Consider the following 12,621-nt stretch of genomic DNA (forward strand, 5'->3'; position numbering starts at 1 on the left):
TTATTGATGCTTTTCTATTACAAAACAAGATTTTTAAAATCTCAATAATGATACAGAATGTCTGTTAGTCTTTTGAAAGTGCATTCTGTTACTATCCCTTTACATTATCTGGAGTCTTTAATTTCGTAAAAGGATAAAGTCTTATCATGCTGGATATTTCTGGGATTGTGGAGGATTATACACATTCCTACAGTTGCAAGAAAAAGTTTATAAACCCTTTGGAATTATATGGATTTCTGCATTAATTACTCATACAAATGTGGTCTCATCTTCAACTATGTCACAATAATAGGCAAACACAATCTGCTTAAACTAATAACACACAAACAATTGTACTTCTTGTCAATATTGAACACATCGTTTAAACATTCACAGTCCAGACTGGAATAAGTATTCCAAAGGGTTCACAAATACTTTCTTGCAACTGTATATGAATGAGTGTTTTTACTGCATTACAGTGAAAGGCTTTCAGTTTGGGAGACATGAAATCTGTGCTTTCAGCAGTCCAAATCTCTATTTTGAGCTTTCATAACAGATTTAAAATTAAGTGTAATTACAGCCGGCCCAGTTTTCTGTTGGCGCTTTTTTCTTTATAACAGAATTAAAAAATAAATCGATATAATGTCTTTGAGACAAAATAGAAAAAAATCATCTTACAAACTGATGCTCATAAAGACTCTATTGCAGTTTGCGATGTAGTTGGTGTTATCAGTGGGATGACAGTGAAATCGTTTTGAGGGCTCTGGACTTCAGACGTTCGTGGGTTCAGATCCCAGGTGGCACACTGCCACTGCAGGCTCTAGCATAGTGTCCAGGAAACTCAGGAATATAAATATGTACAAAGTAGTTTAGGAAAAAAAGGTTTTTGTAACATCTGTACGTGGCTTTGGATAACGACATACACCCGTTGTTCTTGCCCCTGTGTGCCCCAGGTGTGGAGCTGCTGTGTGACCGCGATGTCGACATGGCCACACGAGTGCAGGACCTGCTGGAGTTCCTGCACGAGAAGCAGCAGGAGCTGGACTTGGCCGCGGAGCAGCACCGGCGCCACCTGGAGCAGTGCGTCCAGCTGCGCCACCTGCAGGCAGAGGTCAAACAGGTGCGCTGGTCCACCGTGCTGAAGCCGCGCTTCACTGCCTTGTCTGTCAACGCTGGGTGTTTTATTTATTGACAAGGTCAGAGAGAATAGTAAACTGTTTTATATAGCGCCTTTAAAAGACGCATCTCAAAGTGGTTAGTTTGTGTTTGAGGCTTTTTTTCAGCAAAAAGGATAAGAAGTCACAACTCTAATTGACCTGTTACTGATGATGGCCTTTTAATACATTTATTCTTGCAATCTGTAATGATTTCTACTTCATTCATTATTATTTTATTTTTAATATCCTGAAATGCCCTTAATAGGATGCATTTTTAATTTGACGTGAAACATTTTTGTGGAGGAAAATGAGTCATGATGACTGGAGCCGCGCAAAATCAAACAGTGGTTTACGGTCGCCCCTTAATTCATTTTGACCTGGTTTTCAAATCATGCGTCTACCTGTCTCTGTAAATTAAGTGTGTGGTATTTGTTTTTTCTCATTAATGTGAAAATGATGTTAATCTCAGCCACTTTGAATTACTGGTCTAGTCATTCTTGCAGTTACACCAAAGAATTGGGCAGATAATATAAAATGGATAGTATTGAGAGATGCAGTCCTGAAAGTGTTGTTAAGGTTCGTGTTGTACAGGAGTAGAAAAGGCCAGACACGCAGAAAGCGTGCAGTATTGTTTGTGAAAGAGTGCAAAATCACATTAAATTGAGCACAGACTAAATAGTAATTAGGTCTGAAAGTTCTGTTTGAATTCTGAGTTGATAAAAGTTCCTGTTCTGTTGCATCATGTTTTTCAAGCCATTGTTTACGGTGGTGTTTTGAAAATGTCTTGTGCACTTTTCGGTAGCAGTGTCTCTGTCATGAGCCTTTTCTTTCCTAAGGTTTTCTTGGGGCTCATGTTATATCTTATGCTGTATATTAGGGCTAAATATTAGCCCTGAAAATGTCACAAAATGTTTGTGCTCCTTCTGCTGAGAATTTTCCTTCTTAAATGGAAAAAAAAAATGCAGCCATGTAATTTCTCTCTTAATCAAATTCTTTTTATAAAGGTTACTCTTGTAGTGACATTTGCATGTTTAAGTCTGTTGATTTTTAGGCCCCCTTAAGTTTTTGGCTCAGTAGATCCAGGAGTGTATTTCAAATTTAAGGTTGTGGGCTTTATCCTCTGATTAGACAGAGCATGCTTTTAATTTACACATTTTTGTGTAGATGGTTTGTCACCTGTGTTTGAAAAACAAGAGGATAGTGTCTTCATTTTCCCTGGATTGACTGGATTGCTGTGTGCTGGAATAGGTGCTGGGGTGGATCAGGAATGGGGAGTCTATGCTGAATGCGGGGCTCATCACAGCCAGCTCTTTGCAAGAGGCAGAACAGCTGCAGAGAGAGCACGAGCAGTTCCAGCACGCTATTGAGGTGCGTGGAGTTCTCTTTTTTTTTTTACTGTTTTTCTTTGGATGTAGAAGCAAACTAGAATCAACTGCAAAACTTTGAGATCAAATGCGATGCCAGAGAGTGGCAACGCATGGTATGTTTCTCCTCGTCTGTACTGTAATTTCAGATGGATACATCTAGGCAAAACAAGAACCATCTTAAAGAATGGACAGACTTCTAATATCTAAAAAGATATTATAATTATAATTATTATATATGAAATCGGAGTAATCCCTAATATGACTGTTTGACCAGAAAACGCATCAGAGCGCGCTGCAGGTGCAGCAGAAGGCAGAGGCCATGCTGCAGGCCAACCACTATGACATGGACATGATCAGAGACTGCGCAGAGAAGGTCGCCTCCCACTGGCAGCAGCTCATGCTGAAGATGGAGGACCGGCTGAAGCTGGTCAACGCCTCCGTCGCCTTCTACAAGACCTCGGAGCAGGTGAGGGGCCCTCTGGCTGCTGGGGTTCAGTGTGGTAGAAGCCCTGGAGCTCAAGGGCTTGTCCTGCGCGGTTCGCGAGTGTCCATTCACTGTATTTGCACTCGTTTCCACCTTTTTTGACTGTCATGCTCTACGCATGTTTGCTGCTGAAAGAGTCCTGTTCACATTCACACTCTAAAGCTCAAGGTTTTTGTTTTTCGCACCGAGGAAGACAGTACAGGATATCACAATTTTGTTGGTCAACGGACAGAATTTATAGCACGCACTGTACAATAACCATGCAGTCTCTTCGAAAGACCGATTTCGACTGCTTGTAGGAACAGGTAGCTGACTGCAACGCTAACCAGTTCTGGAGGGGGTTGGTGTTAATTCTGCTCAGCGGCGTGTGGTCTCTGACCTCTGGCCCTGTTCGGTGTCTCAGGTGTGTAGTGTGCTGGAAAGTCTCGAACAGGAGTACAAGCGAGAAGAAGACTGGTGTGGAGGCGCAGACAAGCTGGGTCCAAACTGCGAGTCTGACCATGTCACCCCCATGATCAGCAAACACCTGGAGCAGAAGGAAGCGTTCCTTAAGGTAACCAAGTATGGAGGGCAGTAAGGAAACTTTTGTGGTCTGTCTTGGGTTAAAAATTATACTTTGAAGACCTGTGATTGTCTTTAAGATTTAAATTGACTGTAATCACCTGTTTTCAATTTTGTTTTTACTCATGTTAAATATTTATAACTAAGTTTTCAAAAACAAATTTGTTGTCGTTTTGCCCTTTTACTTTCTGAGTGATCACAAGACCATGTCTTTTTGGAACGATGATAACTATATGCCTCTGTTTTATTTCCGGTGTTGCTTATTGTGTGATGTCCCCCTCAGGCCTGTACTCTCGCTCGACGGAATGCCGATGTGTTCCTGAAGTACCTGCACAGAAACAGCGTGAACATGCCCGGGACGCTCACACATGTCAAAGCTCCCGAACAGCAAGTCAAGAGTAGGTTTAATCTGGTGCTGCTGTGAAGGCCTTTACAGTTTTAAAAGATCAGAACCTTTCAAAAAGGCTTTTGCACTGAAATATTATATTTTAAGGTGGAAGCCCCACACTGACCTTTCTTGTACTTCTCAGTTGAGTGGTGTGTGCTTAGAAGATAATGGTGTTTTTCGTTTTGTGTGTGGATTCAGCCTGTTTTAATTAAGTATCCCTTGAATTATTTAGTTCTGTTTAATATGGATCTGTAAAAATACACTTATTACAACTACTGTAAGATTACCATCAATGTCTATGTGTGCAAAAACAACACTCGGCTACCCTGGCTTCTTTTAAGAAATGGCTGAATGAAATCACTGGTAGCATTTGCACAAAGGTTGTGGTAGTATGGAACAAGCTGCTTAGCCATGATTTTAGAACTCAAACTCTGGCTCCTTTCAAGAACCAGGTGGATTAGATCCTCAGACTAATTAGCTACGAGCAACCAACTGTTACAAATGAATGTGGTTTAATTTCAAAGAGCCAGGTCAGTGTGGTTGTCATGATAAATTTCCAAATTGTTACTTATTTTTAAATCTGCTGGTTTAGTCCTTAATTAGATTCTTCAAAGTTTACCCAATGTTGCTTTATGTGCACTGAGCATAGCTCATTTTCAAAGCTGAAGCACTCAAAGTTCATTATATGGTACAAACTAATTTCTAGTTCTCTTAGTAGTAGAAATTAAAAAAAAAACTTAATTTGAACTTTTGAAGATAGGCAATTTATTTTTTTCTGGGGGAGTTTTTTTTCCCTAGAGGGGAAGAAATAATATCCCTTGATACTACTGTACAAATGTATAGAATGGGTTTTACTGGTTGGGTGAGACAAACACTTCAGGTTATATTTGTAACTTTATCTGAAGGACTTCTGAAAGAACGTGATTTCTTCTCTTAGATATTGAAGCTTAAGAGAATGTGTGCAGTTTCATATGGTATAGCTGTATCTTGTACTTGTTGCTAGCCTTACGTTCGATTTCTAAGGTACCTCAAAGATATCGTGAGCAAAGATGGGTTAATCCGAGTTCTGCAGAGAATGTGTTGAAAGTTTAATTTTTGAATTTGGAGAATTGCAACTTCTAAAAAAAGACGATAGTGCATTTCTTTATAGAAGCCTGATATTGGGCCCTGTGCGTTCCCTTGCAGACATCCTGAACGAGCTGCTCCAGAGGGAAAACAGGGTGCTGCACTTCTGGACCATGCGGAAGAGGCGGCTGGACCAGTGTCAGCAGTACGTGGTGTTTGAGCGCAGTGCCAAGCAGGTCAGTACCAGCCACCGGTCCCGGGCTCAGACAAGACTGAATCTTTGTTCCTGCAAGGTCATGCAGTTGCCTTCTTTAATAAAGAAAGATTGTGAAGTTCTTCAATGCAGTGATTTTTATACTGGGACAAAAAGAGTTTGCTTCTGGTAAGACCTTTTTCTTAAGTTTTTATGAATTTAAATTGATTTACAAATTATCCCTTTTATATTGTCAGATACTAATAAATTTGTTGGTTTTCCTTAAACTTCTCTTAAACGGTATCTTCTCTCTTGCTTTACTGAAGTCACTGAATCAGTTTCATCTCACGACTGTCTTAAATGTTGATGTCCCTAGTTTATACTCTGTGTGTAATTTAGCATTTCATATGAAACATGCCTCCACTGCTGCAGGCTGTGAATCATTTAGGTGATCCTTATCAGCTGTTTTTGGAAATTTTGCAGCAGTTAGGGTGGATATTAGATCCCTGCTGTTGGAACCATTGTAATATTTTTATAAAACCACTGGCATTAAAATATAGGTGTGGCAGTTATGGACAAATGTGGGTGATGTGTGGGGAAGTTACAGGAAATCCTGTTAATGACTTAGAACTGCTTGAAAAGAGTTTGCAAAGGAGGACAAAAGTGCTTACAAAGTATAGTTTTTTATACATTTATAAAAAGTATAAATTTTAACTGTTTCCATTAGGACTTACAGGATTTTACTTGACATCTTTAGTTCTTTTTCCATCGAGCATGCTGGAAGCACCAGGGTTGTCATTTTGGTTCCTCTGTGTAGATTAATACTTTTCATACTGCGTACATTGATTATTACTTTTATTGACCTGTTGTTCTTTGTTTGATAAATTACTGAATTATGCTAGGCTGCCTAAAAGCTTTAGACTATTATCCCTTCTTTATGGTATCTTTCCGGTCAGTTTTTTTTTTTAAAAGGTTTTTAATATTTGTAATCAAAAGATTTTTGTTCTGGTTGCTCCTGGTTCGGAATTGGCAGTTATCAGCCGGATTGGCTCTGCCATTCCGCCCCTCATACCTGTGAGAGTAGGAAGAATACCTCTCATTCTCCTCTGGAATGTGCACACCTGGAGCTGTGCTTTATTTAAACAGGGTACCTACCTCCTTGGTACCTGCTTGGCCCATTGACCAGCACTACAGGCTCAGCGGCACCCAGCAAGTGACGTCATCTTATTTTTTTCAGGCTTTGGAATGGATCCATGATACTGGGGAGTTCTACTTGTCCACCCACACCTCCACGGGGTCCAGCATACACCACACACAGGAGCTCCTGAAGGAACACGAGGAATTTCAGATTACAGCTAAGGTGAGATAAACTGGCAGAAATAAAAGCGTTCACCATTTGTATTGTAGCATCACTGTCTTTGTTTAGGGATGTCCTCTCCAGACTATATGGGCCCACACTGTCCACAGCAACAGTAACACCGGGGAAGCATTAGCATGGCGGTGGGTTGTCTTCAGGAGAGACATTCATATTAGTTATTTTAAGATGTACAGTAGGAAAATGTAAAAATATTATAAAGGTGGCAACGTGATGCTAGTTTCATATTTTACCTCTTTTAAAAGTGCTTTTTTAACCCCATGCACTTATTTTTCTACTCAAGAATCTGATTGGAAGAACTACAATACAGTATACTCTCAAAAGCGTCAAGATTTCTGTCAGATCTGTATTTGTCAAATCTTCTTTAACAGAGAAGTGCAGTGCTTCCTTTGTGTGGATAATCACCTGGGTCATAATACTATTACAATGATCACCTCATGTTTCTTTTCCTGCCTTTCTTGCATCTGTCAGTTCACAGGAAATTGTTGGTGTCTATTAAAAGTTTGATATCACATTATTTGATGTAATAACTTTTAAATGTTCAGATCAAAATTAAAACTAGAAATGGAAAACCTCCTTCCCTTTTTTGTGCTGTTCGTTCTAGTTCTGTCTCTAACAAAATTATTATTTTGTGGAAACCAGTATCTTCCTATTCCTAGGATCCCATGGTTATGTTTTCGTCTGCACGAAGTGGCTCATGTTTAATCGTGTGGTGTAACAGTTCTCTGTACTTCAGAGCCCCAGCGCTGTGGCATTCGCTTTCCCTGCTAATATCTACCCCCGCCCCCCGCCCCCCCCCCCCTTTCCATTGTATTGACAGCAAACCAAAGAACGGGTGAAATTGTTGATACAGCTGGCTGATGGCTTTTGTGACAAAGGGCACGCCCATGCAGTGGAAATAAAGAAATGGGTCACAGCGGTGGATAAAAGGTACAGAGACTTTTCCCTCCGCATGGACAAGTATCGCACCTCCCTGGAAAAGGCACTGGGAATATCGTCGGATTCCAACAAATCGGTATGTTGAGGGCTAACAGGGTAGGAGGGAGGGACGGGAGTGCGGTTCAGGGCCGCCTTTGCCTGAAGAAAGCTCACGTAGCCAGATCCACACCTCTCCCTGTTGCAGAGCAAAGACCTGCAGCTGGATATCATCCCTGCCAGTGCCCCGGGGTCAGAGGTCAAGCTGCGCGATGCTGCCCATGAGCTCAATGAAGAAAGGCGGAAGTCGGCCCGCAGAAAGGAGTATGTCTGCCTTGACCACGTTTTCTTTTCCGCACAAGACTTGAGTTGCATAGATTCAGTGCTGAGCAAGTTTAGAAGACTTGTCAACTTTAGTATCTGCAGACACAACACCTAAATCTTTTTTTCAGCATCAGGTGTTGCTTTCAGAAATAAATAATCACTTTATTACGCAGACTAATTTTTATTTTAGAATTACGTGATGACAGTTCTTGCATTTCTCAGTGTTTCATAACGATTGATTCCATAGTGCCTTCAGAGGACTTCAGGTTGTGGAACAGTGGATGGATGTGATTATGCCTGTATACCTGTGTAATATGAGTATTGTTTGTAATGGGAAACCCAACGGTGAGAAGTGGCTCATTGAATTTATGCTTAATATTTTGAAGTCACATGGCTATAACTTAAGTTATTGTTCTCAAGCTTTCATATCTGTTATAATGAAACTCTGAAGTTCCTTAAATATATTTGGAAACAATTTAATGTTATTGGGATTGTCTGCTCAGCCATGTGCACTAAATATTTTGAGAAGGAAAATATCCATGTTTGCCTGTGTATCTAATATTTGCAAAAATCTGGCATTTTAGATTCATAATGGCTGAACTCATTCAGACGGAGAAGGCCTATGTCCGAGACCTTCGGGAATGTATGGATGTAAGTGCCACAGTCCAATTTACTAATGGCCCTGTGTACTTGAATTATTTGCATTTTAATGAGATCCTGCTTGTTTCACTGGTGCAGGAGACAATGGGAGTTATGGACCTACAGCCTTTTTAATGTGACATTTCCCTGAGAGAAAGACTTACATATGAGATTAATTTATGTAACTGGATAAACTTGGGTTTTGCAGTGGTTTTAATAATGTACTTATTATCATATTTATGTATTCTTATTAATTGTAATGTTATGTCTGAAGTACAAAATGTCAGATTTAACAAAATGTTCAAGTTTAATTGAGTTTGAATCAAACAAGAATATGAAATTATAAAGATTGTTTACTCCCTCTGTGATGTGTTTTCAGTTGTTTTTATGAATAGGATAAGATGTTTTTTATGTATTTTCACTTTTGAGCTATATTGTATTCAGTCTCCTAAGCACAGCTGTACAAAATTATAATTTAAGCTTTTGGTGTTTTTTGCAGATTTCGTATTGCAACAAACTAACATTTAGGTTGATTGTATAACTTAAGCATATCATGGAAAATTACTGTAACATAATGGAGGTTTATGTTTATGCAACTAAAGGGATTTGTTGATCCGTTTCTGAAAATGTTCATCTGCACTTTAAATTTGTCTTCTGTAGCGGATATTGCATTGAATTTTGTATGAGCTCTGAGTAGAAAACCTTAGGCCTACAAACATTATTTTTTTAAATATTGAGTTTTTCAGTAATTGACCTGGGGTATTGCTGAATTGCTGATTTAAATGACTGTAACTGTGTTTTTACTCTTAACATTATTACCCATTGTGTGCCTGTTTCCTGGAATGTATTATCCTTCTACTGTCAAGAAGAAGTTACTGTTTTTCCCCATCTCTGGCTTTGTGCATTCATCTGTTGTGCTTCTCCTGGTTCCAGACCTACCTCTGGGAGATGACGAGTGGTGTTGAGGAGATTCCTCCTGGCATTGTTAACAAAGAGCACATCATCTTTGGAAACATGCAGGATCTATATGAATTTCACCACAAGTAAGTGAACAAAGAAAAGTATTAAAAGAAAGATGTGTACGTTTTGATTTGTTGCCATTACAGTTGGTTTCCCTCGGTCAGAGGCTCTTAATTCTGAGTGTGGGCTCTGGTGTAAAATGGGTCAGGAATAGACAAAGTGCATCTGAATTACAGATTATGGGCACACATCTGTTTGAAACAGTTTTTAATACACAAGATAAAGAACTGTATTTTAGGTGTACAAATGGTGTTGTCAGATGAGATACTGTAGGTAGACTGTAAATACTTTTTGCTCAGTGGCACTATTATTGTAGTGTTGTAGCCTGTGTCTATCAGGTTATTCACCATATGCTGCGATTTGCTTTGGCCCTGCTGTTTGTAAAAAAAATTACAATATTTTCTGTTCGGTTCCAGCATTTTCTTGAAAGAGCTGGAGAAATACGAGCAACTGCCAGAAGATGTTGGGCATTGCTTTGTGACTTGGGTAAGTCAGCATGGTCTCTGGACTTTCGGGATAGAGGTGGATGAGTGCAGTCCTGGAGGGCTATGAGGATGCGACAGTTGGAGGTTAACCTAACTGCATAATCTTTATATTTTTATTTTTGTAATAGAAAATGCACGTTTCCTTTTTGGAATTGCTTCACATTTTTTTCTATATTTAACAATACTGGTGTGACATTTATGTATCCGTTTAAGTCTGGAGAGTCTGACGTTATTTAATAAGAACGCCTACCGTGTTTAATTCCCTGTGAGTTTTGGAACCTTCTTGATTTCTCTGAAGAAATCAAATCTTTTCTCTTCATAGGCTGACAAATTTCAGATGTATGTGACATACTGCAAGAACAAGCCAGACTCAACACAACTCATATTAGACAATGCTGGGCCTTATTTTGATGTGAGTATTGACCAGACATTTACTGTTCAATATAACAGAGGAGTTCAAAGTTCAACCTCTTGTTAAACAGTTTGTCAGTGACATGCACAAAACTTGCTTAGGTTGTGTAAGTATAGGTTAATTGAATTGTTAATCTTTATCATTTGTACTGTAATGGATGCCATTCTGTAATGGGTATAGACCCACCTTGTGCCCTGTGTGCTCATGATGGGCTTCCAATTCCTATGACTGTTAACAGGAATAAGCAGCTTTCTGATGGCGGATTGGTGGAGATTGTGAACATCCATAAGTTTTAAATAACTTGGGAATGTGTGTCACTGGAAAGGTTAATAACTCAGTTTCCATGTTATCAGGTTTTTTCAGTTCTGGATGTGGATTCAACATGACATTTGTCGTTTTTTCTTTATTCTTCTACATTATCTTTTTTCTTAATATGTGAATAACACTAAAGCTAGCAAGTTATGATTTAATCCGTACTCTTTTTAATGTATGATCTGGGATATAACATGGTATTTGTGTTGCCATAATCTACTGCTGTCAATTGACTAGTATAAAGAAAGCATATACAGGTATAGTGAAATACAGCTTTTTTTTAACATGTCCCTTTTGCTGTTGCTGTGTTCTTTACTGAATCAGACTGTGGTGTTGATGATCAGTAGACGTGTTTAACTATAGAATTTAATTTCTGTTTGTGTTACAGGAAATCCAACAGCGGCACAGACTGGCAAATTCAATCTCATCGTACCTTATCAAGCCTGTGCAGAGAATAACGAAGTATCAGCTCCTTCTAAAGGTGCTTGGGATTTATATTTTTCATTTCTGTATTTCTCTAGAATGTGGTGGAAACTATAAGAACTGAGGAAAATATAATTTCAAGGAAGCTGGTGACACAAAAATATGACTATTATCCACATTGAATAAAAGTGGTAAAAGCTGAACTGAAGTCAGTTTTAGGTGGTACAAACTAGCACAGTTTATTTTAAACTTGATTGTATCTGTGCCTTTCTGGCCCTATCAGCAACGACCCCGCAGGGTGGCCTGACCAGTGCCTGTCCCCATGATTGTAGTTGAGATTGGAATTGGAAACACTAACTACTGGAATTACCACTAAAAATGTTAATTCCAGAACTCCAAGTCCGAGTTACAGGTGTAAGTCTTACCATCCAGTATCTGAAACTCAGGCTACTTGCCAATACCGATTTGTCAAATATCAGGAATGGGGTTTAATTCACGTACATATTGGATTCCCGAAACTTGTAAAGCAGGTGAACAAATCCTTGTGAACCCGGAACAAGAAGGAATGTTAGATCCTGTTTGTCTTATTAATTCTCTTTTATTAATCCATTGCTTTTGTACTTGGCATATGGGCCGCGGCATGTTTAGTTTAATTAAATATAGAAAATTAAGTTGTGATTGTAGAATAGATGCACATTGGACGTCTTATTTTAATTCATCTGCTTTGTCATTTCTGCTCATATGTTTCATCCCTCTGACTTGTTCAAACAGGTTGCACTACATTGTCAGTCCTGTGATGTCAGACTGCAAGAATGTCCTGTGTTTTTGATTGCCTAACATTCTAATGTTACCAGATTTTTTTTCAATTTCTAGGAACTGTTAACCTGTTGTGAGGAAGGTAAAGGTGAGATTAAGGATGGATTAGAAGTCATGCTTAGTGTGCCAAAGAGAGCCAATGATGCCATGCATCTCAGCATGCTGGAAGGTAGGTGCCCATTCTTCCTGCTTGCACGGGATTACCTGGTCAAATTCAACATGTGTTAATAGAAATGTTGTTGCGAACATCTGCTGAGTTTTTGATACCTTATTTTTTTATCACAGGGAGGTAATTGCATGTAGAATCCTGATTGTAATTCTCAGTCCAGTTTTTAACTTCTTTTATCTGTGCTGATGGATGGCCCTGAGATAAGTGCCAGATATGCTTATTTATTCTCACACTGGAGAATCTCTGAATCTTTGGCTGGGACGCTGAGGAATGAGAGAACAGCAGTTCTCATACACCCAACTCTTATTCCCGAAATGTCCTTGTCTTCCCTGTAGGGTTTGATGAGAACATAGAATCTCAGGGCGAGCTCATTCTCCAGGAGTCATTCCAAGTGTGGGACCCAAAGACTTTGATCCGCAAGGGCAGGGAAAGGCATCTCTTCCTCTTTGAAATGTCCCTGGTCTTCAGCAAAGAAGTTAAAGATTCCAACGGAAGGAGTAAATACATCTATAAAAGCAAGCTGTTTGTGAGTTTTTA

The 12,621-nt window shown here is 39.3% G+C and overlaps 1 protein-coding gene across 2 annotated transcripts in view; it reads left to right on the plus strand.

Annotated features, from left to right (window-relative positions):
* triob (trio Rho guanine nucleotide exchange factor b) overlaps positions 1-12,621 on the plus strand; it is a 144,582-nt gene that overhangs the window by 95,878 nt on the left and 36,083 nt on the right. For both annotated transcript variants that reach the window (XM_088929119.1, XM_088929120.1), the window contains exons 16-31: positions 933-1,099; positions 2,385-2,504; positions 2,778-2,969; positions 3,391-3,540; positions 3,832-3,946; positions 5,122-5,237; positions 6,432-6,554; positions 7,390-7,584; positions 7,693-7,808; positions 8,393-8,459; positions 9,381-9,490; positions 9,884-9,953; positions 10,275-10,364; positions 11,065-11,157; positions 11,973-12,084; positions 12,420-12,610. In XM_088929119.1, the coding sequence (XP_088785245.1) occupies positions 933-1,099; positions 2,385-2,504; positions 2,778-2,969; positions 3,391-3,540; positions 3,832-3,946; positions 5,122-5,237; positions 6,432-6,554; positions 7,390-7,584; positions 7,693-7,808; positions 8,393-8,459; positions 9,381-9,490; positions 9,884-9,953; positions 10,275-10,364; positions 11,065-11,157; positions 11,973-12,084; positions 12,420-12,610 (2,027 nt within the window). The remainder of the gene's footprint in view (positions 1-932; positions 1,100-2,384; positions 2,505-2,777; positions 2,970-3,390; positions 3,541-3,831; positions 3,947-5,121; positions 5,238-6,431; positions 6,555-7,389; positions 7,585-7,692; positions 7,809-8,392; positions 8,460-9,380; positions 9,491-9,883; positions 9,954-10,274; positions 10,365-11,064; positions 11,158-11,972; positions 12,085-12,419; positions 12,611-12,621) is intronic.

Source organism: Atractosteus spatula, chromosome 12 (genome assembly GCF_055471065.1).
Source record: "Atractosteus spatula isolate fAtrSpa1 chromosome 12, fAtrSpa1.hap1, whole genome shotgun sequence".
NCBI classification, from domain to species: Eukaryota; Metazoa; Chordata; class Actinopteri; order Semionotiformes; family Lepisosteidae; genus Atractosteus; species Atractosteus spatula.